The 24,608-nt window shown below is 41.1% G+C and overlaps 1 protein-coding gene across 1 annotated transcript in view; it reads right to left on the bottom strand.

Moving 5' to 3' along the window:
* DNAH6 (dynein axonemal heavy chain 6) overlaps positions 1–24,608 on the bottom strand; it is a 217,528-nt gene that overhangs the window by 2,324 nt on the left and 190,596 nt on the right. Inside the window, exons 69-76 of the mRNA XM_049652036.1 lie at positions 21,337–21,456; positions 20,671–20,792; positions 13,146–13,275; positions 10,551–10,678; positions 7,211–7,396; positions 6,609–6,681; positions 5,508–5,659; positions 2,736–2,958 (exon numbers count right to left, since the gene is read on the bottom strand). Of these exons, the coding sequence (XP_049507993.1) occupies positions 2,736–2,958; positions 5,508–5,659; positions 6,609–6,681; positions 7,211–7,396; positions 10,551–10,678; positions 13,146–13,275; positions 20,671–20,792; positions 21,337–21,456 (1,134 nt within the window). The remainder of the gene's footprint in view (positions 1–2,735; positions 2,959–5,507; positions 5,660–6,608; positions 6,682–7,210; positions 7,397–10,550; positions 10,679–13,145; positions 13,276–20,670; positions 20,793–21,336; positions 21,457–24,608) is intronic.

Here is a 24,608-nt window from a genome sequence, read left to right as displayed (position 1 = left end):
TCACCAATTTTAAATGATGCTGCTACTCTCAACAATAGATAAATTATGGAAAGAGCCTAAATGTCCATCACCTGACGAATGGATAAAGAAATTGTGGTTTATATACACAATGGAGTACTACGTGGCAATGAGAAAGAATGAAATATGGCCTTTTGTAGCAACGTGGATAGAACTGGAGAGTGTGAGGCTAAGTGAAATAAGTCATACAGAGAAAGACAGATACCATATGTTTTCACTCTTATGTGGATCCTGAGAAACTTACCAGAAGACCATGGGGGAGGGGAAGGAAAAAAAAAAAAAAGAGGTTAGAGAGGGAGGGAGCCAAAACATAAGAGACTCCTAAAAACTGAGAACTGCGGGTTTATGGAGGGTGGGAGGGTGGGTGGGTGAGTGATGGGTATTGAGGGCACCTTTTGGGATGAGCACTGGGTGTTGTATGGAAACCAATTTGACAATAAATTTCATAATAAAAAAAATGATGCTGCTATTATATGCTGAGTTCCCACATATACACAGTGTGTTTCTGGGCTCTCTCTCCAGTGCATTTGATCTATCTGTTGAGTCTTGTGTCAGTACAACATCATTTTAATTACTACCTTTTCTTGGTTCCTCTTGCCAAAAGGATAATTTCTGTTGGAATTTTAGCTAGCAATAAGACAATGACTTTTAAAAAATGGGAAAAAGACTTGAACAGACAGTTCATCAAAGAAGATATAAATAAGTACCAGAAAAGATGGCTAATGTCATTAGTCATTAGAGAACTGCAAAGTAAAAACACAAGAAGATACCACATATTCTATCATCTAGATAGCTAGCCGGCTGTCATCTAAAATCAAAAAGGACTGATCATCCTAAGTGGTAGGAAGTGGAGGAACTGGAGCCCTTACGCACTGCAGGTAGGAATGTTAAATGGTATGGCCTCTTTTAAAGCAGTTTGGCTGTTTCTTAAAAAGTTAAACATGTACATACCACATGTTTAGTCTTTCCACTCCTAGGTATTTATCCGAGATAAATAAAAACTTATGTCCACATAAAAACTTGTTCATGCCATTAATTTTAAAAATACCTTCTAAAATGTTTTTAGATTTGTCATGGGAGTGGGAGATCGAGACATGATAAGTGTCTATTGTAGTTCCATTCTGTATGTTACTCTTTGAGAATATACTTTAATTGAAGATTTTATTAGAAAAATATTTATCAGTATCTGTATTCTCCATTCAAATGAGAAAATTTAATTCTTTCTACCCTGTTCCCTCTCCTATATTTCTCTCATCTGGAAATTTAGTTTCAAGTTATTATTGAAATCATTTTTATGGTCAAAGTATTACAGATTTAAGTGTGTGTGTGTGTGTGTGTGTGTGTGTGTGTGTGTGTGTTTTAGAGGGCCAGTGGTGATTAATTTAGAGCCATTGTATGTCCAAAGAGATCTTTAGTACACCTTTCCTTTTAATAATTTGATTGCTTTTGCAGTTCTGGTGCAAAGTTATTTTCCCACAGCCTTTGCAGGTGTTTGTCTATTATCTTTTTATGTGCACTGTGTGGATAAAGAGAGAGATGTCTGATGTCAATCTGAGTCTCATTCTTGGGAATTTTAGTCCCAGTGTATTAATATATTTTAAATCTTTGCTTTGAGGATTTTCTTTATCACTGATAGTGTTAAGAATCACTTTGATATATCTTTTCAAATTTAATTATTTGTTGTATGCTTTAAAAAAAAATCATACCTGCCACTTTGTGAGACCTTGTGATCTGAGGACTTAAGTGTTTGTTCAGTTCTGGGAAATTATCAGCCATTATTTTTTCAAATATTATCCCTCTTCCATTCTCTTTCTCCTTTCAGATTGCCTACTAGATAAATATTGGAAAATTTGGCTCCTTTCACAATGTCACTTTATTTTTTTATTTTTTATTTTTAATTTTTTTCACAATGTCACTTTTTAAAAAAACTGACTCCTCAGCTCATTCTCTGCTCACTCTTTAGCTGTGTGCATTCAGCTTACCTGTTGATATGGCTTTCTTTCTACCTGGTTCCTTTTGTCAGGGCTGCATCTTAGTTTCAGACCCACTCAGATTTCCCTTTTTGCAACATGGCATTCTGTTTTGGGTTTATTTTTATTTCATGCTATTTTATTTAATGCCATTTTAAAAAATGTTTATTTATTTTTGAGAGAGAGAGAGAGAGAGAGAGAGAGAGAGAGAATGAGTGGGGAAAGGGCAGAGAGAGAGGGAGACAGAATCCTAAGCAGGCCCCAGGCTCTGAGCTGTCAGCATAGAGCCTAATGTAGGACTTGGACTCATGAACTGCGAGATCATGACCTGAGCCAGAGTCGGACGTTTAACCAGGCGCCCTGGGTTTATTTTTAAATCTGTTTTCTATGATGAGTCTCAGTGACTTTGGTGAGAGACTCCTGTCTACTTAGTCCATCATTTTGAAATTAGAAGTCACTGTTCAATAAGCTCTATTTTCTACTTATTAGGTTAATAGAAAGAAAGCATTTGTTTTATAATGTCAGCCCATACTTAGTGGTAAAAGAAGGAAAACATAAAATCTATAAATTAGTATATTATAAGTGGCCTCATTTTAAGTCTTGCTAATTGGCTTAAGATCTCCCTCACACATTATGGCTTTGTGTTTGGAGTTGGTAAGTTTGCATTTTGTCATTTTTTTTTTTTTTTTTTTTTTTTTTTTTTTTTTTTTTTTTTTTTTTTTTTTACCAATCTTAGCACATCCTTACCTGTGGTTGAGAGTGTTCCTGCCCGGGCCCCTGTTTTATAAAGTGGGGAATGGTAAAGTGTTGGGCTTGGCACGTAATTTTGTTGAGGTTCAAAATGCACCACAGGCAGCATTGGATTCATCTGTCCTGGCAGTGCATCTTCTATCACCATCTCTGTATTGTCCCATCGAGAAGCATCCATAAACATTCCATGAACAAGAACACCATCTTCAGGAGAGGGCAACTGGAAGATAACCAGAAGTTTAAAGGTGAGAAGAGGAGAAGGGGATTAGCTGTTGTGGGCCATTTCCCGAATCCCACATCCTCACCAGTTAATGCTAAGAACCACTCTAGAGATTGCTGTTATTACATTTTGTTTTTATTTTTTATTTAAAAAAAATTCTGTAATGTTTGTTCGTTTTTGAGAGACAGAGCATGAGTGGGGGAGGGGCAGAGAGAGAGGGAGACAAGGAACCCGAAGCAGGCTCCAGGCTCCGAGCTATCAGCATAGAGCCCAACGTCGGGCGTGAACTCACGAACCATGAGATCATGACCTGAGCTGAAGTCGGATGCTTAACCAACTGAGCCATCCAGGCGCCCTGCTGTTATTACATTTTAGAGAGGCGAAAACCAAGACTCAGAAAGGTAAAATAACTTGCTTCTGTTTGACACCAAATCTCAAACTTTCCACACTCTACCAGGATCTTTAATAGGGGATACCATTTATGGGCTTCAGACTGTCTGATACGGTGTTATGACTTGCTCCTTTGCATGGGAAGCAGATAGGATAGGAGGGCTGTGATTATCATGTTCTTTTTAGCAAGGTCTTTCAAGGACCTGGGTGCCTCCTAAAGATAGATTGTATATCTGTCTTGATACCTGCAGAGTATGGACTGTTGCAGACTATGGAAAGTTCCCTTTTTGTTTTTAGAAATTATGCTAGATTCTTGTTTCTATTAAAGGGGGAGAGAGACAGAGAAAAACCTTGCCCTTGGTGTCCTGTGATTGGAGGCCACCACTGGTATACAAGTTCTGCCAATTGTGGGCTTCTGTGTCGTCCTTCCTCAAACAGTGAATTTGGCCACTTGTGGAGCTGATTATCTTTTGGAGAATTGGAGCCGCTCACCTGCAGGCAGATGGCCAAGCGGTATGGACACAGGCAGTATATTTTTATAGTGAATAAAAGGACAGTAAGCTCTTTTTGGCTGCTCTTTACTTTCTGGTGTCCTGAACTTTGTCTCTCAGCTACGAAGGGTGGGGCAGGCCTTCCTGTTTTGGGGGCTGCTATGCACACTTGTGCGGGTCTGCCTTAGTGGAGGCTGGAAACGATCCTGCTACCCCCTTGCCAAGCCATGTGTGGGAGCCATCTGGGCATCTACCCAGAGGGAGTGTCTTTTCCTAAGCTGTGCAAAGGTGGCAAATGGGCTAACAGTGGCCCTGCTTGTGTGTAAAGTTATGTTTCTAATGTGTGGACGGGTGCTTTGAGGCAGGGCTGCACTCCCCCATTGCATCTCAGCACATCGGAGTTGGGTGGCTCGAATGGGCGGCAGGGGTTCTCATCTCTGGTGGTGCACTGGAGTCACCCGGGGGAGCTTTGGAAAATAATGATGCCTAATGATATTGGGGTGATTCTGATGTAAGTGGGATGTAGTCTGGGCATTGGGATTTTTTTTTTAAATTTTATTTTAGAGAGGAGGGGGGAGGGAGAGAGGGAGAGAGAGTGAGAGTATCCCAAGCAGTCTCCATGCCCAGCTTGGGAACTCAGTGCGGAGCTCAATGCAGAGCTCAATTCCATGACCCTGGGATCATGATCTGAGCCCAAATCAAGAGTCAGATGCTCAACTGACTGAGCTACCCAGGCGCCCCATTGGGTATTGGGATTTTTAAAAAGCTCCACAGGTGATTCTAACCTGCAGTTAAGGTTGAGAATCACTGATATTCTAGAGCAGTGGTTCTCAAAATTTAGTGAGCTAACAGCCCCATGTAGGACTTGTTACAGTACAGATTTCTGGGTCTCAGCCCAGAGTTTCTGATTCAGTAGATCTGGAATGGGTCCTTGGAATTTGCATTTCTAGTAAGTTCCCAGGTGATGCCAATGCTCCTGGTATTGGAACCACATTTTGAGAACTTCTGCTCTAGAAGGAGGAAACTATGTAAGGAAAGAGTTTAAACTGCTTCCTTAGTGCATTCCTATTAGTTATGCCATGTATTTATGGTTATATAATGTATGAAGTTAGTATATCAATTCCACTAGGAGGCAATTGAGTGAACAGCAAATACATTCAGCCTATAATAATAGTTATTTATTGTGGGAGCACTATGTGCTAGTTCATTTACACTGCATTACAGCTCTGAGGTTGGTGGCATTGGCCACATTTTACAGATGAGAACACTGAGGTGCAGACATGTTAGTCATCATTCTAGCACACACAGCTGCAAAGGGGAAAGTCAGAATTTAAACTCAGCCCTGCCTGATTCTGAAACCTTGTTTTTAACATCTTGCTAAAGCCCTTATTTAACATCATTCTCCATAAGAAAGAGAGAGTTGCTGTAGGTATCTAAAGAAATAAACAGTGTTGCTTTAAATAATATCTCTACAAATTGGACTAATTTAGGCACTTCCTATCGAGTCACTGCAGACCTGGGGAGCTTGTCTGAGGGGTATGAGTCTCGTCCTGCCTCTCACGCTGCTGCATGTGGGAGGCAGTAGGGGAGTGGGCAGGGGAGGTTGGCTGAGATATCAAATGTGAGTGGGACAGAGCTGCTCTGCTGTAACTAGTCAGGGAACGGTACCTCCAAGTCCATGGGCAGTTCTTGTCCAAACTGCACTGTCTTGGCAGCTTCTATAACTGCCGCTTGATCCCGATAGATAGGAATCATGTTGTACTTGAAGCTCAGCTCGTCTATAGGCAAATTGTGTTTCCGAGCATGATTTTGAAGAGTTCCTATAAAAATGAAAACCAGAAAGCTGGGTCCTCCAAACGACATTGCCGCTTCTCAAACATGGCCTCTGTTTGCCTCAACCAGGCTGCTCTAGCATTTGAGAGCTTCCTCCCCCTCGAGAAGTCCCAACCATTAACACCTTATTCTGAATTAGCTCATTAGACAGGAAGCCTGTGGTGATGCTGGGAGGGGTGGAGCCATGGCACAGCTGGGAAGAGAGGGAAGAATGTCTTGGCTCTAGTGCACTGCTCTGCCAGTGAGTGAGAGACAAGCCAGTGCCGGAGATTTGAGGGATTCAGAAGACAGATTAGGCCTGGGTCCTCTAGCTGGAGTCGAGGGCCGATGGAAGGTTGACAGGAATGTTCTTTTTTTTTTTTTTAATATGAAATTTATTGTCAAATTGGTTTCCATACAACACCCAGTGCTCATCCCAACAGGTGACCTCCTCAATGCCCATCACCCACCCCTCATCAACCCTCAGTTTATTCTCAGTTTTTAAGAGTCTCTTATGGTTTGGCTCCCTCCCTCTCTTTTTTTTTTCCTTCCCCTCCCCGATGGTCTTCTGTTAAGTTTCTCAGGATCCACATATGAGTGAAGGAATGTTCTTTAGAAAGAAGGAAGCTGCTCTGAGGTGGGGCTGGGGCAGGTGGAGAGCAGGTGGTGCCGTCCAGCATGGGTCACGTGGGGAACTGGGGCGTGCCATGGGCATTCATGTCGTATCGAGTGCTCGAACTTGCACAGCCCAAGAGGGGCAGGGGTTAGGCTGTTGGGGAGCATCTGCTATTCCTGCCATCCTTTTCCCCAGCAAGTGAGAAGGAGCAGGGCCTTACTGAACTGCCCTATAATCAGTAATCCATAGTTAGGTCATTAGCAGCCCTGCCTTTCCCCCAGTTCCTAGAAACCCAGCATGATCTTTCATGGGATTTTTCTTGGGAAAGCACTGGTTGTTACCTGTTAGAAATCCTTGAGGAAAGAAGAAACCGGAGATCCAGAAGGACTTAGGCTGCCCTCTTTTGAGCCACAACTAAAGGAGAAACATTACACCATTATGTATTGTTTTTCTGAAGTGGAGCTTGTCATTTAAGTCAAAATCATATTTTGGAGGGCCTCTCAGGAGACAGAATCTTAACCAGCCTGAGTTAGTCACCAGTCCCATTCTCCCTACCTGTCTGTCTCCCTCCTCACCCAATAGCCTGACCATAAATCCAGAACCTGGTTATTATAGGGGGTGTGGAAGAGAGGAGACTGCAGCAAGGTCACACCTAGAAGTTTGGACCCATGTCAGATTGGTTCTGTGCCTCACAGTGGGATCCCATGAATGAGATCTGAAACTCCAAGTTTGGCCTGGAATTAAAGTGGGATACAGGGATAAAGGCCAAGGGCAAAGTACCTTATAATGAACATGACTTTCAAATTGATGCCATTCTGGAAGTTTCTATTTCTTTGGGCTCAGATGATCCCTCAACAGTTGTTAATATTTCAGTTAGCTAGGGCTTCCTAAGGACCTTAAGGCCTACTGTGTTCATCAAACCCAAAGAAGTGAATTTTCTTACATCCACAAATGCAGTCCTCAGGATCAGGTCTTTGACCCACGATCCTAGTGGCTTCAGGGATGGGTAGGCTGTGGTGGACCACAGAGAGGGAACTTGGTTGTTGAGGAAACTGTTGTACACCTTCTCCATTTCCTCAGACATCACCACAAGGCCAGCAATAGCTTTGTTGAGTGTCTCCAGAGAAGTCTGAAAGAACAAGAATGAGTAGGTGCCTTTCACAGATGTAATTATCAAGTGAGAGTGCCACTCATTTGTGTCAGCAGTACTGCCTTGGGCCGAAGGGCCCCCTTGCTCCATCCTCTCTGCACACTGTCTGTTGGGCCAGACTCTTCAATCTTTCGCCCATTTTTACAACACGTGACCACAGGGGTGTAAGGCCTGGGGGTGGGGGATGGTTCAGACTGTTAATGGCAGAATCCAATGAAGTAGAAAGAGGGAAGGAAGAGAAATATCCCTTGAAGCCTAGAGAAGTGGCTTCAAGAAATACCAACGAGCAGCTCTCCTCCAGGCTGAAGGAAAAATGGGCCTGATAGTTATTTGGGAACCATGGGGTTGGTAGTGGGAACTGCTTCTTACCACTGGTGATTTCTGCCCAGGGGCTTCCCACGGCCTCTGAAGTTACAGCAGAGAGGGGAGATTCTTAGGGGAGACCAATCTTTCAGCTGGTACCAGAGTCCCCTTGTTCTAGAAACACTTCCTTAAGACATGACCCTTGCCCTCCCCTCCCCACAACAAAAGACAGAGGCAGGCAGTAGTCCCGGGAGATGCTGGGCTGGCAGCAGCCCTGGGAAGTACAGGGTAATATTTGTTACTTGGCTAAAGACGAAGGTGGGGCATATAGATTGGTATGGTCTGCACGGTTCTGGTTTTGTGTAAACCACTGCAGTATACTGGGAAAATACTATAGAAGGATGTTAGAGGCCAAATTTATGTTGATTCAAAACCAAAATAAGGTCCAGGACCATATGCACATAGTTCTAGAGATAGGCAGTATGTGGATAAACAAGGTTAGTCAGCCTTCCATTCCTTCATAGAGTTATTCCCCACCTCCCGTCTCTGTTCATGAGAGGCAATGAGTGGTAGGAAGCGTTGTTATTCAATCGCCCTTAGTTAGGGTCTGAGGAACCATTTGCAGCCTTGTAGAGCAAGGAGGCCCTCAGCCAGGGCTGAAACAGCACTCCACCTTAGAAACTGAAAATGGAAAACGGTGGCAGAAGACTCACAGAGAAGACTTACAGAAGGTTCCAGAGAGGGAGGGATTAGGCTGCTAGGGTCTTCTAGGACTGGGCAGAGGTCAGGATTGGGGGGGGGGGGGCAGGCCACCACCCCTCCCTCAGATAGAAGTGCTCAGCTGGGATTCCTGATTGCTTTGCAGGCTGCTTCTTCCAGGATTCCTCCTTTCTCTCCTTCCTGTAGGTGGATTCCTTCATTATTGGTACACAGTAATGTTTGACCAGAAGTCGTGACCACAAGGAGACCTCAGAGCCACACTCTTTCATTTGCACATTCAAAGATTCATGAAGATTTAGTATGTGTCAGGGACTAGGGGATCAAAGATGACTAATTTAACTAGTTTTCTTCTCTTTAAGAAGTTCATTGTCCTACGGGGGAGCCATCCCCATGGAGGGGTAATTACAAGGTAATTTGGTGAGGACAGCGATAGACACAGACACCCGAAATGATGGAGTCCTGAGGAGGGTTCCTTAAGTTATCTGATGGGGGAGGGAAGGGCTGGTGTGTCAGGAAGACTTTTTGGAGGAAGTGACAAGAGGATTTGTCTGTCTTCAAGTGGGTGCAAAGTCATGACGTGGAAGAGGCAAGACATGAGCAAGGTTCGTGTCTGTCGTCTGAACAACAGTACTTCTTTAGTTTTAGCTGGGCACATAAGGGATTTAGCAATCTCATATAGAGACTGTATTTCCCAGCCACCCTTGCACCTGGGGTATGGCCATGTGACCACATTTTGGCTAAAGGGGTGCAAGAAAAAATGATGTCACAGTTCTGGGTTACAGTTTTATGAGGAATCTGCTTTCTGTCAGCCCTCTCTTTCTCCTGTCCTCTGTCCCACTGGCTGGAAAAAGGGGACAATAGGAGCAGCCACCTTGGGCCCAGAGGTACAAGCTCCCTGTCGAGGCTGAAAGAGCCAGCCCTCCAGCTGGGATCCCTGGATGAGCTCACAAAGCAAGATTAAATATCTGCCCCATAGGGCTTCTTCAGGGCTGTTAGCAGAGAGGGAAGTGAATTTTTATCTTGTTTTGGCAATTGCATTTGGATGTCTTCATCCTAGCAGCTTCATCTCTGTCCTGGCTCATTCTGTATAGGAGGTGCTGACCCCTTACCTGGCTACCTGGCCTGCTGACACTGGTATAGAGCGGACTAGATAGCATAGTCCCCAGGTGGGGACTCTGCATATTCAGCTGACCCAGTGCCCCCTACCTCACAACCTAACTATTGCTAGCCAATGAGCAACACTGGGAGACTGCTTTTCTAATAAGGAGACAGTCTTTGGCTTTAATAAAAGATTTGCCCCAGTTGTCCTCCCCGATCTTCTCACTGAGCCTTGACTTTGTGCTAGGTATTTGGTCCTTGCTTGGCAGCAAAACTTTTCTGGTTAATGCTCAATATTTGGTCTCTAATGGGTTGTGTGTTTTCCATATCAAAGTAATGCACAGCGAAACCAGGGAGGCCTTCAGCTGGCATTATAAAGGCAAGGTTATCCAGAGTATTCCTGAGCAGAAGGCAAAGGCCCAAATAGTTGTTCTCAAATTTTAGTTGCAGTGAGTCATCTGGGGGAGTTTACTTAAAATTCATAACCCCAGGAACTTCTCAAGGAATTCAAACTCAGGAGGTCTGGAGTGGGATCGGGGGATCTACATTTTGAACATGCAGCACAGCCGATTCTATCTCAGGCATTTTGTGGCCCACACTTGCAGAAACTCTGTTTTCAGTGTCTTCATAAAGACTGTTACTACCTGCAAACTAGACATTAGGAACAAGCACTGAATCTCTCTGAGATCCAGTGAGATCTCTTCAGAGATCCAGAGAGATTCAGTGCTTAGGTCCTTGATCAAAGGTCTAGAGTCAGTGCTAATCCTAAGGGCATGAGTTAGGATCATGAGACTGGGGATCTGTAGTGTCACATACTGATGAAGGCATTATTAGAGAAAGGGAACAGACTCATTAGAGGAGGGTACGTACGTTCAATTTTAGACAAGTTGCGTTTGAAAACTTATTAGCATATTCAAACAGAAATGTTGAACGGGAATGGAAAACTCTTATTATGATAATTTCTCTACAAAGCTTTGGTACCCAACAGCAATGCTGGCAGGAGCACTCATACATGTATTAACTTCAATAGCTGGTTAAAGCGGTCCACTTCTTGTCCGAGAACGGTAGTCAAAGAGTTAAGGCGTCCTTGGGAATCCTTGGTGAAAAGGCTCTCAGATGCACTCTCCATTTCTAGTGTTTCTGAAACACACACATGCTGATTCCTCAGATCCATTATCATTGATTTCTGTCCTCGTAACATTGCTATTGTAACACACTTATCTTAACTTTTAAAAAGCCAACTTCTGGGGTGCCTGGGTGGACAAGCGGCTGCCTGGTGGGCGAGGGCCATCTCTGAGACCAGAGGTGCAGGGACCCTGAGTTTTCTTTGCCATGCAGGTATGTAAGCCCCCCTCTTCTCTGCACACCGCATTGCATCTCAGAGAGACGGGGGTTGGAGGGGGAGAATGAAGGATGAGGCAGACTAGCATTTATCTTGTTACTGAGCATTACTCAAAGGGACTGACTCAGTTATTAGGCCCATGGTTCAAGCTGGATTAAAAATTTTGCTCTTCCTTTTCCCTATAATCTAGCAAATGGAGGCTCATATAAGCTATAAAAAATGAAGGACCAGCATTTCCCCTGCATATCTGAGTAGTGTTAGTGAGTGGCTCTGAAGTATATGTACCAAATTCCTTCTGAATTTGCACTTCCACTGCTATAGAAAAATCACACAGCACTGTGGGTTGGTCCAGTCTTGGGTCATCCCATGTCCCAGTCTCCTATTCCAAACCCTCAGTTCTCTTACTGAACCAGTCATATCCCTGTCCTCTCAGCCTCAGCAGATGCATTGCTTATTTCAGTGAAAGTGTAAGTTTTATTAATCTTGGAGAGAAAAATCTCCTAGGTGTCAGTGGCACTCTATGAACCAAGTACACCGTCTTCCAGCCATCCGTCTCTGCATCCGTTTTCCAGCCAGTTCTCTATCTTATATTTGTTAAAAATTGCTTCCTAAAATAACTGACTCAGTTTTCCTCAACATTAACAGAACTCTCTACTCAGGAGGTATTCTTTTGAGGGCCTGTTTTGGGAGGAGATAACTGGTTTCTGAGGTTGCACCGGCTTTTTTCTTCTGGGGGGGGAGGTCTTCAGAGAATTTGCAAGAATCAGTCTCTGGAACTGTGATGTTATAAAAATATATATTTTTGTCTTTGCCCCAGGTTCTTCCTGGCTGGAGTCTCCAAACCCTTGTAATTTCCTAAGTAATAAGAGTAATAGGAACATCATTTTTTATAATATTTATTTGGCCTTGACCCCAGCTCCTGGAAGAGCTCCTGAGTGTTAAGAATGAAAGGAGCATCTTTCATTATTCATAACATAAACCTGACTCTATGTTAATGAGGTGACTTTGGAAAGCCCTGAAGGGTGGGGGGCTCCTTGTCAGGGGAACCAACCATGTGATTAGAAGGTTGGAACTTTCAGCTTTTCCCTCTGACTTCTTGGGAGGGGAGAGGGGCTGGAGGTTGAGTTCATCACTAACAGCTAATGATGTAATCAATCATGCCTAGTAATGAAGCCTCCATAAAAACCCTAACTGAAGAGGTTTAGAGAGCTTTTATGTGCCAGGAGGGTGGCATACCCTGAATCCATGGGGACAGAAGCTCCTGCACTTGGGACTCTTCTAGACCTAGCCCTAATGTACCTCTTCATGTGGTTGTTTATCTGTACCCTTTATTATATCCTTTATAACAAGCTGGTAAATGTGTTTCCCTGAGCCTTTCTAGCAAATTATACACCTAAGAAGGGGTTTGTGTGAACACCTGATTTACAGTCAGTTGATCAGAAGTATAGGTCACAACTTGGGACTTGAGATTGGCATCTGAAGCGGAGGGTGGTCTTGTGGGATTGAGCCCTTAACCTGTGGGGTCTGTGCTAACTCTGGTTAGTTAGTGTCATAACTGGATTGTCGGATACCCTGTTGGTGTCCAGAGAGTTGGAGTGTTGCTTATGTAAGGGAAGAGCCCACATACTTGGTGTCAAAAGTGTTGTGAGTAGGAAGAAACACAGTTTACTTTTATAGTAGACTTAAGAAGTGTAAATCTACCGTCACTGTAAGAAAAGTGTGAGAGCACATCTCTGTGATCTTTCGGGAAGATAACTTTACTCACCAGAAAACAAGATGATATTAATTTAGCCATTTCTCTTGAATGGAGAAAAAAATGAGAGATTCTAGAGCAAGGCTGTCGAATGGAACATTTTACAATTTGGAAATATTTTTTATCTGCGTTGTCCAATATAGTAGCACTCAAAATGTGGCTAGTGCAACAGAGGAAATTAATTTTAAATTTTACTTATTTAAGTAGCCACACGTGGCTAGTGGCTACTGTCTTGGGAAGCACAGGTCTAGAGACATGAGGAAGTTCAGGAAGGAGTCTAGGTAAAGTTACATGGGGCTAGAAACCAACTTTCTCCTCATGCTTCTGGAAGTTGGGTTGTTGAGGTGCTCAAAGTTTCCACTCTATAAATGGAGAGCTCCATGTCAGAAGCACTCTCTACGTAAAGAAAAGTCTATGTAATAAAGCAGATTTGGACACCTGCTCATCACTCAGCTTTCTGAGTTTATTCCTAAAAGTCCTATGATATACAGAAGCCAGGGCGTATTTGTTACCTGGAACTCTGGTCTGGACTGAAGCAACAAGTTCTTGGACAATTTCATCATTGCTTTTTCCCTCTCCACCAGAAGATGACCTTGGCTGAACCTCAAGTATGGTGTTGATTAAAGTGTTGGTCTCTTTGTACTGTAATGGTGGAAAGAGACAGAGCAGTGAAGACTGGAATTCTCAAAAAATAATGTGCAGCACAGTTTACTTAACATAAATATAATGGCAACTGTCAAAAAAAGGAAAATTTTCTGTTGAAGATAGAATTGGTAAAATGTACTCATTCGAAATGCATAGTACAGATGACCCTTGAACGATGTGCAGGTCAGGGGCATTGCCCCTCCTGGCCACTTAGTTGAAAATCCACATATAACTTGATTCTTCAAAAACATAACTAATAATAGCCTACTGATGACTGGAAGCCTTACCAATAACATAAACAGTTAACATATTTTGTATATTATATGTATTATGTACTGTATTCTTAATGTAAACTAAAGAGAGGAAAATGTTATTAAGAAAATCACAAGAGAAAATGTTTATAGTACTGTAGTGTATTGAAAAAAATCTGTGTATAAATGGACCATGCAGTTTATGTTTAAGGGTCAATTGTACATAGTGGTCAGTGTGCATTTAAACATTTTTGGTTGAAAAAGAATCTGAATGTTTTTCATGCCACCTACCTGTATACTTAAAATGGTTAAAATGGTGAATTTTATGTTATATACATTTAACTCCAATAAAAAATGAATAAAATTTTTTAGCTAAAAATGAAGAAGAAATAATGAGGATGCGGTTTTGGAACATACTTTTATTTAAATAACATTTTTTTCAATTAGGAAAAGTATGGGGTGCCTGGGTGATCAGTCAAGTGACCTACTCCTGATTTCAGCTCAGGTCATGATCTCATGGTTCGTGAGATGGGGCCCTGTGTTAGGCTCTGCACTCTTTCTCCTCTCTCTCTGCCCCTCACCCCACATGTGTGCTCTCTCCTCTCAAAATAAATAAACATTAAAAAAGGTATTATGGTTTATTACTGAAGATTTAGAAAATACAGGAAAGTATAAAGAAAAAATATTCATGATCCTGCTTTCCGGAGATATTTATAATTTTAGTTTCCCCCACTTGGATATTTTCTCTGTATATATGCTTGTAGTTTAAAAAATTGAGCCCATACATGGATATTACTAGAGTGTATTATGCTAAGCAAAATAAGTCAGTCAGAGAAAGAGAAATATCATATGATTTCACTCATATGTGAAACTTAAGATACAAACAGATGAACATAAGGGAAGGGAAGGAAAAATAAGATAAAAACAGAGAGGGAAATAAACCATGGGAGACTCTTAAATACAGCGAATAAACTGAAGGTTGCTGGAGGGTATTGGGTGGGGAGATGGGCTAATGGATGATTGGTGGGGGCGTGCCTGGGTGGCTCAGTAGGTTGAGTGTCCAACTTCGGCTCAGGTCATGGCTCAGGTCATGATCTCCCGGCTCATGGTCATGATCTCCCAGCCCCCTGCGTCGGGCTCTGTGCTGACAGCTCAGAGCTTGAAGCCTGTTTGGGATTCTCCCTCTCTCTGTGACCCTCCCCCACTTGCACTCTGTTTCTTCTTATCTGTCAAAAATGAATAAACATTAAAAAAAAAATTTAAAAAAAGGAGGACACTTGTTTGGATGAGCACTGGGTGTTACATTTATTTAAGTGATGAATCACTAAATTCTACTCCTGAAACCAATACTACACTATGTGTTAACTAACTTGAATCTAAATAAAAAAAGAAGAAAAAAATTGAGCCCATACAATTTATGTAGATTCATTCTTTTTCAATTTCATGAACATTATGTCACTGAAAAATCTTCATGAATCATGCTTTAAGTGACTGTGTGACTGGTATGAAATGTGCCATAATAATTAATATAGTTGTTTATCTACTTTTTTTGGACATTTCTAGTTTTTAGATTTTATAAAACGCTGAGTAGAATATCTGTATACGAATTTCACCCACTATATTTGAAATTCTTTTTTTTTTATTTTTTAATTTTTTTTTTAACATTTTATTTATTTTTGAGACAGGGAGAGACAGAGCATGAACAGGGGAGGGGCAGAGAGAGAGGAGACACAGAATCTGAAACAGGCTCCAGGCTCTGAGCTGTCAGCACAGAGCCCGACTCGGGGCTCGAACTCACGGACCGCGAGATCATGACCTGAGCCGAAGTCGGCCGCTTAACCGACTGAGCCACCCAAGCGCCCTGAAATTCTTTAAATGATATATTTCCAAAAGAATATATTTTAAAAAATTATTTATTTATTTTTGAGAGAGAGAGAGAGAGAGAGAGAGAGAGGCAGAGAGAGAATCGCAAGCAGGCTCCACACTGCCAGAGTGGAGCCCAATGCAGGCCTTGAACTCAAGAACCGGGAGATCATGACCTGAGCTAAAACCAAGAGTTGGAGGCTTAACCAACTGAGCCATCCAGGTGCTCCTTCCAAAAGAATATTTTTAAACTGAGTATTACTAGATTGATTTCTAAACATTGTACCAATTTATACTGCCAACAATAGTGTATCAGAGGACCTATCTATCTTTGCAAGAACTAATATTGTTGCTTAAAAAGTCTTCAAATTTAATAGGCAAAAAGTTTCTCATTGTTTTGCTCTTCTTGGAGGGTTATCAGAGTTGAGCATTTTAAAAATATATTCATTGGTCATCTGTATTACATCTCTATAAATTATTTTTGCATTTTGCACACTTTTGATTTTTAGTGTTTTTATGACTGATTTATCAGATGTAATTCTATGATAAGATTAACATTTCCCCCCAATTCCTTTGTGTTAAAATACAGGTAATATAAAAATATCATCTTAGCTATCTTTAAGTATACAGTTCAGTGGTAAATACATTAATAATGCTGTGCAACCATCACTACCATACATCTACATAATTCTTTTCATCTTATAAAATTGAAACCCCTTATCCATTAGACAATAACTCCTCATTCCTCCCTTTCCCTAGCCCCTGGCAACCACCTTTCTACTTTCTGTCTCTGTGATTTTGACTATTCTAAATACTTCGCATAAATAGAATTATACAGTATTTATATATCACTGGCTTATTTCACTTAGTATCATGTCCTCAAAGTCTATCCATGTTGTAGCATACTGCAGAGTCTCCTTCCTTTTTAAGGCTAAATAATGCTCCATTGTATGTATATACCATTTTTTGCGTATCATCTGTCGATGGATACTTGGGCTGCATCCAAGTTTTAGCTACTGTGAATAATGCTTCTACAAACATGATGTACAAATATTCAGTCCTTTTGGGTATATACCTAGAAGTGGAATTGCTGGATCATGTATTAATTCTATTTTTAATTTTTTGAGGAATCACTACACTACTGTTTTCCACAATGGCTCTACCATTTTACATTCCCACCAACAGTACACAAGGGTCTCAATTTTTCCACATCATTTCCAATACTTGTTTTCTGTTATTTTGATGGCAGCCATACTAATGGGTATGATGTTTTATTTCATTGTAGTTTTGATTCGTGTTTAACTATGATTGGTGATCTCGAGCATCTTTTCATGCGCTTATTGGCTATTTGTGTATCTTCTTTGGAGAAATGTCTACTAAGTTCTTTGCCCATTTTTGAATCAGGTTGTTTGTTTTTTGTTGTTGCTGTTGAGTTTTAAGGAATTCTTTAAATATTCTAGATATTAACCCCTTATCAGGTATATGATTTGCAAATATTTTCTCCTATTCTGTGGGTTGCCTTTTTGCTTTTTTTTTTGTGATAGTGTCTTTTGACTCATAAAATTTTAAATTTTCATGAAATCCAATTTGTCTGTTCTTTCTTTTGTTACTTGTGCCTTTGGTGTCATATTTAAGACATCATTGCCAAATTCAAGGTCTTGAAGCTTCTGTCCTTTGTTTTCTTCTAAAGTTTTATTGTTTTAGGTCTTACACTTAGGTCTTTTATCCCTTGAGTTAATTTTTATATATGGTATTAGATAAGGGTCCAACTTCATTCTTTTGCATGTGGATATCCTATTTCCCCAGCACCATTTGTTGAAAAGACTGTGCTTTCCCCATTGAATAGTCTTGGTACCCTTGTCAAAAATTATTTGATCACAAATGTGAAGGTTTATTCCTGGACTCTTTATTCTATTCTATTGGTCTCTATGTCTGTCTTTATGCCAGTACTACACTGTTTTGGTTGCTAGAAGTTATACTGACTTCTGCCTTTATCCCATTGTGGTTGGAGAACACACTTTGTATGATATATGCCTTCTAAAACCTATTGATACTCACCTTGTGTTCTAACATATGGTCTTTCCGTGTGGACAGTTAACTTTTCAGGTTTCTTTTTTGTTTTAAAAATGCTTGCTTTGTCATTACTCTTAATTTTCTTATATTTTTGAGATAGTCATATCTATTGGCTTTTTCTAATGTTTGTTTGTAATGTTGCTATGCTTTTTAGTGTATAGAAATTCCTATTCCAAGGTTAGTTAAATATACAATTTTCCTAGATTTTTCTTCTATTCAGAAACATGGTATCTTTCTCATGTATATTTGTTGGAACCTTTCTATGGCTCTCACACAGGTCTTGTGAGGGCAGTTCTTTTAGTTCTTCATGTTTAGATGCCTGTGTACAAGCACATATCCAGAATGTATGGAGGGGTGTTCCATGGGATTGCCTAAAGTCTTCCCAATCTATCCCTCCCCAATCTCTAGTCCTTGGCTTTGAAACCTCCGTCATAACACTCATCATCCACTTACCTGAAAGAGGGGCCTCAGGACCTGGGATTTTAGATCATGAGTGTTAAAATTATATGCTGCATGATAGACATTCTTTCAAATATGACTTTTGACATAGACATATTCATTAGGTCCTAAGCACATATGAAGTTATTTACTTAATGCTATAGTTAAATAGTTTGGTTTCCTTGCTCAGTGCTAATAATTAATATGGCTTTTCTATTTTATTTCTTGACTTCTTGGTTGGCTAGAAGAGTCCTTAAGTATTTAGTATAGCCAGTCTGGCATCCTTCATATATACATGTTGGCCTGTTCTTGGATTCTGGCTTTTTCTTTCATACAACTTAGGTCTTCTACCATATCTCAGATGCCAAAACACATTGTTTATTTACATATTTTTTTTGTTTTTACAGCAGATGATTTGCAGAGGGCAAGTCTGTATCTTTTGGATGGTGTTTTCTATCCTCTATCCTTCAGTATGTTTTCTTCCTCCACCTATTTACTCAACCTTTGTTGGTTTTTAACGTTCATTTGTTTTTGAGAGACAGAGAGAGACAGAGTGAGAGAGAGAGAGGCAGAGAGAGGGAGACACAGAATCTGAAGCAGGCTTCAGGCTCTGAGCTGTTAGTACAGAACCCGACGCGGGGTCGAACCCACGAACCATGAGATCATGACCTGAGCTGAAGTCGGAAGCTCAACCCACTGAGCCACCCAGGTGGCTCTGTCCGTCTGTTGGTTTTTCCTTTCCATTTATTCAGCTTCTAATGAGAAGAGAGATAACAGAGATATGTTTGTGCCTAGACAGAGACAGTCTATACAGATGGCGCCTGACTTATGCTTATTATTTTCTTGGGAGGCATTTTCTGCCTTGTATCTCCAACTGATATGCACAGGCCAAGGTCCAATTTTCTTTACTAGTTTCTAATAAGCATCTATGTAAGTATAGTTTGCTGGACTGAGGAAGGAATCATTTCTGTCTTTTGTGTAAAGACTCTGTTGATGACAGGCAGAATTATCTAGCCTAAATCAGCTAATCAAAGAAAAGAAATCTGTGGGCTCATACACTGGGAAGGGAACACAAGTCACATGGGCCTCAGGCATGAATGGGCCTAATGTTTTCTCTCTTATACATGCTTTGTAGTTTCTCTCATTCTTTCTTATGGCACATGAGTTGCTTCCATGTGGTAGGGGGAATGGGTTGTGTGTCAACGGTAAGGCCACAGACAGCTACACATATATAGTATTCTAGCCAGTGATTCCAAAGGAAAGAGAAAGCCTTCCCCCATCCTAGCATCTATACATACTATGTCTTAGGGAAGAACTCCCTCTCACCCAACATGGTCCATGTACCTGCTCCATGGACCAATTTGAGTGACGAGGTGATGGAGTGCTGCCTTTGGCCAGACCTGAGTCACGTGTCCACTTCTGAAGGTAAGGGGTCTTACCAGAATTTCATGGAATGAGGAAGGGGCTGTTGTCCCAAAGTAAAGAGATGGGAATAAGGCACATAATATCAGAAAAATGGGGAAAGGGAGGCTAGACAGAAAAGCATACCACGGTGTTCACTACCTGCTTGCTGTCTCATTCTCAGTCATTCTGAACCAATGGAAAACACAAAACTATACTCCTAGGTGCGCATTGCCAAGAGTGTTACCTCTACCAATAGTGTTATATTTTTCACAGGATGCCGCAAGTCTTACTATATCCACACTCCCCTTTCCCTTCTTTCACCCCTTGCCCCAGGCCCAACCCACTCCAGAGCAAACAGTCAGATATAAGTAAATATTAACACTTGGTTTGGTCACTTCTTTTTCTTCCTGAAAGTATACTAATGAAAAACAAGACATTATTGTAACTCTTTGCTGAGTAGCAAAGCAATTTTAATGGTAGAAAATCATGACATAAGGTGTCAGAGCATTGACCTCCTGGAGTTTTTTTCTGAAGTTCCATTGTTGTTTTGTGTGGATTCATTGATATCCAGGTAGATCTCGCCCTCTAACACTTGTATGGGCAAAATTTAAGTTGAAAAGGAAGATGATTCCCTTTAGCCTTGTGAGCCAAACCTAGTCCCCTACCTATATAGTATTCCAGAGCTGTACGGGACATACCTTAGTTCATGGCTTTGGTTCATCCACAGATGCCTGACCATGGAAGGTGAATAAACTGGAAAGGTATGTAGTACATAGTTCATGGGGAAGCCTTGAGTGCCATGCTGAGGAACTTGGACTACCCCTGGGGTAATGGTGGGGCATCATAAGGTCTTAGAGAAATTATCCAGTTTGCTCTTTGGGCCTACTGTTGGGATCTGGTACTGTGACCTTGATGAACCACACTTTTAAACAACACTGTTTTATTGGCTTTTGATGTTTGTTACTATACTTTTGTAACTTAATCATCTGTGGATCCATAAACTTTTGTGTAATATCATCCAGATTTGTTCAGCATGGGGGGAGAAGGACGAAAGAGAAAAGACTGTCTGGATCATTACCCAAAGTCCCATGTTAAAGTGGACTAGCAGGTAGATATGGAGTAGGCAGAAGGCCAGGAAATGAGGGAGGCGGCCAGTAACAGGGAAGAAAAGATGATGATCTTAGGATTTTGTGAAGGATCCAGAGGGAACAGGCTAAATTGGAATCGAATGCCGAAATTGAGGTGAAACATTTACTTTGTTTATTTAAGGATATTATCATTTACAGAACTAGTGAGGTGATTATTGATGTTTCAAGTTTATATACACAATATTGAAACGTATTTTAAGTTAAAAGCCACATACCTGGAAAACTAGGTTGGCATTTTCATGCATTCCAAATATTTCTGGATCATCTATTAAAGGCAGATTTTCAATGTAGTCTTTAAACTCTTGTAGGGTATCAGCCAATGGTGCAAAATAGATGCCTGTTTATTGAAAACACAGAAGGCAAATCTATTTCAAATAGACAAGCTTTGTACCACCAAGTTTGGTCCTTTTCTGCCTGTTCAGATGGTGGCTATAATCAACTTCCTTCCACAGAAAAGGGGATTGTTTTTCCCACCCTCCTTCCTTTCATTACTGTGCCTGGTCCTCTCCCTTTTCTTGGGGCCTTGAGCATGTGATTAGCGTCCTAACATTTCTGGGTGACCTCCAGAACCTTTCAAGAATCTGGGAATCCAGGGGTGTGCTGCTGAAAGCCATGCCTTATGAAGGGCTCCAAATTTATATAACTTTGAAAATACGTTTAGACCAAATACAACCCACTTTAGAACAAACAATTCAAAGTGACATTTTTGTGCTTTCACTGCCAAACCAGTTTTGGAGGTGGTCAAGCAGGGGGATGGGGTGGGTGGGCGTGAGGACTGGGTTGTGCTGACTGGACACCGAGAGCTCCTAGATGGAAAACTGAAAGATGCTGTTGATGACTTCTTAGAAAGGTCCTTTCCATAATATTGAAAAGCCATTCACCTGATTCAGAATATTTATAATCCTCTTCTAATGTTTCAGGAGAAAAAAACCTTTTTAAGACAGTCCGAAGGCATCTTTGATCCCAGGTGTCTGTAACTCTACCACCATATGTAATTTCACCTGAAAAGGAGGTTGCATTTTAAAACATATTATTTTTCATTGATATGCATATACCCAAATTCTAACAGGTGTGTGTGTATATATATATATATATATATATATATATATATAATTTATTTATTTGGAACTGAAAGTGAAAAAAGCATGTCAGAGTTTCCTTCCACTACTCCCCCAAAAGAGAATAAAATTCGATTTTTATTTTTATTTTTTTCAACGTTTTTATTTATTTTTGGGACAGAGAGAGACATAGCATGAACGGGGGAGGGGCAGAGAGAGAGGGAGACACAGAATCGGAAACAGGCTCCAGGCTCCGAGCCATCAGCCCAGAGCCTGACGCGGGGCTCGAACTCACGGACCGCGAGATCGTGACCTGACTGAAGTCCGACGCTTAACCGACTGCGCCACCCAGGCGCCCCTAAAATTTGATTTTTAAAAAGCAGAAAAAAACCTAGTATATGTACCCTAGCTTAATTATTTTGCTTTCCCTAAATAACCAAAACCAAAGTCACTGAGCTTTATTTACATATTTCTTCCTTCTTCCTTTTTTTTCCCCCTAAAATACTGATTTTGGGTCTTACCCAATCATGGATCATAGTATTCTAAAACATGTACACTTTCCATGAAATAGTGCTTCTTTTCAAGGCCAGTCAATAAATGGAACCAAAACATTTACAACAAGGCATTCAAACTGTATACATTATCAGGTAGGAAGGAAAGATAGATCCAAGGTGAAAGGACAGTGTGCCTCATAGAAATGATGTTATGGGGAATTACAACTTATTGGTATACCATCTTTCTTTTCACAGAGAAGCTACTTTCAGCATGCTCCACTGTCATCCCAAAATTATAAGTAGGAATGCATCGGAATGATATCTGTTGCTGATATACTTCCTTCGAAAAATTCCAGATCCACTGCTGCATTATTCACTGTGGTGTGTGGTGTTCCTGGAAGGAGTTTGCTGACTTTGTCAGCTTCTGAATCCTCTAAGTGTTCATCTCTTCTCATCTCCATATCTTCCATTATGTCAGGAAGAAATCTTTTTCATTATCTTTCAAGCTGAGATGGTTGGTTGAAAGGAAGTTATTTCAGTCTTTGGAATCTCAATGATTTATTTCTTCTAAGACAGCAATGTCTTATAGGGGCACTTATCTTCCCTCTCCCATTGAAGCAACTTCGGTCTGTCTTGGTGGATCAGCCACTCAGGGAGAGGGGGGAGGAAGTAGGTATTACAGCTGATGGTCAAGTAGCTAAATCTCTGTATTAGCAATTCTAAGAGGGAGGAAAGAGATGCTGCTGTATTTTCCTGGGTATATTCTTCAGTCACTTTCTAGGAAATCTTGGGACACGAAGTTTGGTTACATCTTTGTAGTGTGTCTGTCCAGGCTTGGACTAAGTTGAAGCTCCTCTTGGACCCTTGGGGCTAGATGGGAATGTAAGCTCAAGTTTCTCCAATTGCATGGTGGGGTCTGGAAAAGGAGGATGGCCAGGAAAACTAAGACTTCTATAGTAGTGGTGAGAGGAAAGAGTTCCCCTAAAGTATTTTTTTTTTAAGTCACAAACTACAAATCTGCATCTTGAGAAGCAGCACAGAAATATTTTCCATACATACCATGAGACTTTGTGCTTCTCCATCCAGATTGAGTTTTATCCTTTTCTTGGATCAAACTGTGTAAAAAAAAAGGAGCTCCACTATTTTGATTCACAGTAGATGACCCACTTTTTAGGCTCACTTTTAGGGAGGAGTCTTCTGGGTTTGGTCTTCCCAGAAAAGGGACCTGGGGGAATGTGTCCACCATAGATGCCTACTACCTGTCCTGGCCCTGACATCACAGTTCCCGAGGGTCTCATTGCAGATCCCAGTGTGGGATCTTTTCTTCCTCTCCTATCCCCATGGGCTGGCTGGGGGATGGCCTGATACAAACTGGATAGGCCTTAGGTTTGGCTTTACCCTTGCCCATTGTGAGCTCAGATCTGTCTCTTGGACTTAGACATTGCTATACCTTACACTCTAAAATTTTAAGACCTCTCCATACATCCATACCTTCTCATATTTAAAGTGTCCTCAGCATTTCTGTTTATTCTCTCCTGTTTTAGTCTCCGCACTGGTGTTGCTGTATCTTCTTGTTCAGTCCTTCATTTTACTTTTATTATAGCTGTATAAATTATTGCATCCCTTTACAGCCAAAGGGCTAAGATTGACCACCATTGATTACAAAGTAGAACCAAAGCTTATTAATGACACACATAGGCCTTTTGGGATGTGCCCCCACCTTATGTTCTGTAGCTTTGTTGAGGATAGAGCTCCCCTCCATGCACATCCCCTCTTCATACTATGCACCAGCCCAACTGAATTGCTCACAGTTTCTATAGTCAGGCCACACCTCAACTTGTTGGGCTTTTATGTCACTTTCCTCTTGCCCAGTGTGCAGTTTAACTGTTAAGCACTTATCTCAACCATCGCCCCCTGGTGGAAATTTTCCAGATTCCCCCAGGTAGTACTTAACTAGTTGCTCCTTCTGAGTTCCCACAGCACTACACATACATTCTGCTGATTTCGTAGTTATCCTAACATATGGTTTATCGTTATTTCCACCCTCCACGCCATGAGTTAGATTTTTGACAGGCAGGGTCTATGTCATCTTTGTATTTTTAGCATCTATTCATAGTCATACTAGGTAGCATTTCCTGGATGAATGCATAAATGACTGCCTAAAATACCAGCCTATGAATAAAGCATTGCCTTTTTGCCTCTGTTTTTTTAAAAAAAAAACAGCTATAATTAATAAAGAGCTATAATTTAAAAATCATAAAATCCACATAAAAATTTACATGTATAATTCAGCAATTTTTAGTAAACCTGCAATGTTGTGTGCAACTGTCACCTCAATCTAATTTTGGAACATCTGTTTCATCCCCCAAAAGAAATCTTGTGCCTCTTTTCAGTCACTCCCCACTTTTACCCCTGTTCTATGCAACTACTTTCTGTCTGTATAGATTTGTTTTTTCTGGAAATTTCGTGTAAATGGAATCATACAATGCAGTATTTTTGTGTCTGACCTCTTTTACTTATCAGAGTGTCTGAGGGTTATCTGTGTTGCAGTATGTATCAGTACTTTATTCCTTTTTATGGCTGGTTGTTACATTGTATGGA

Source organism: Panthera uncia, assembly GCF_023721935.1.
Source record: "Panthera uncia isolate 11264 chromosome A3 unlocalized genomic scaffold, Puncia_PCG_1.0 HiC_scaffold_12, whole genome shotgun sequence".
Lineage (NCBI taxonomy): Eukaryota > Metazoa > Chordata > Mammalia > Carnivora > Felidae > Panthera > Panthera uncia.
Note: the sequence above shows the minus strand (reverse complement) of the source record. Positions and strands in the feature narration are given on the sequence as shown.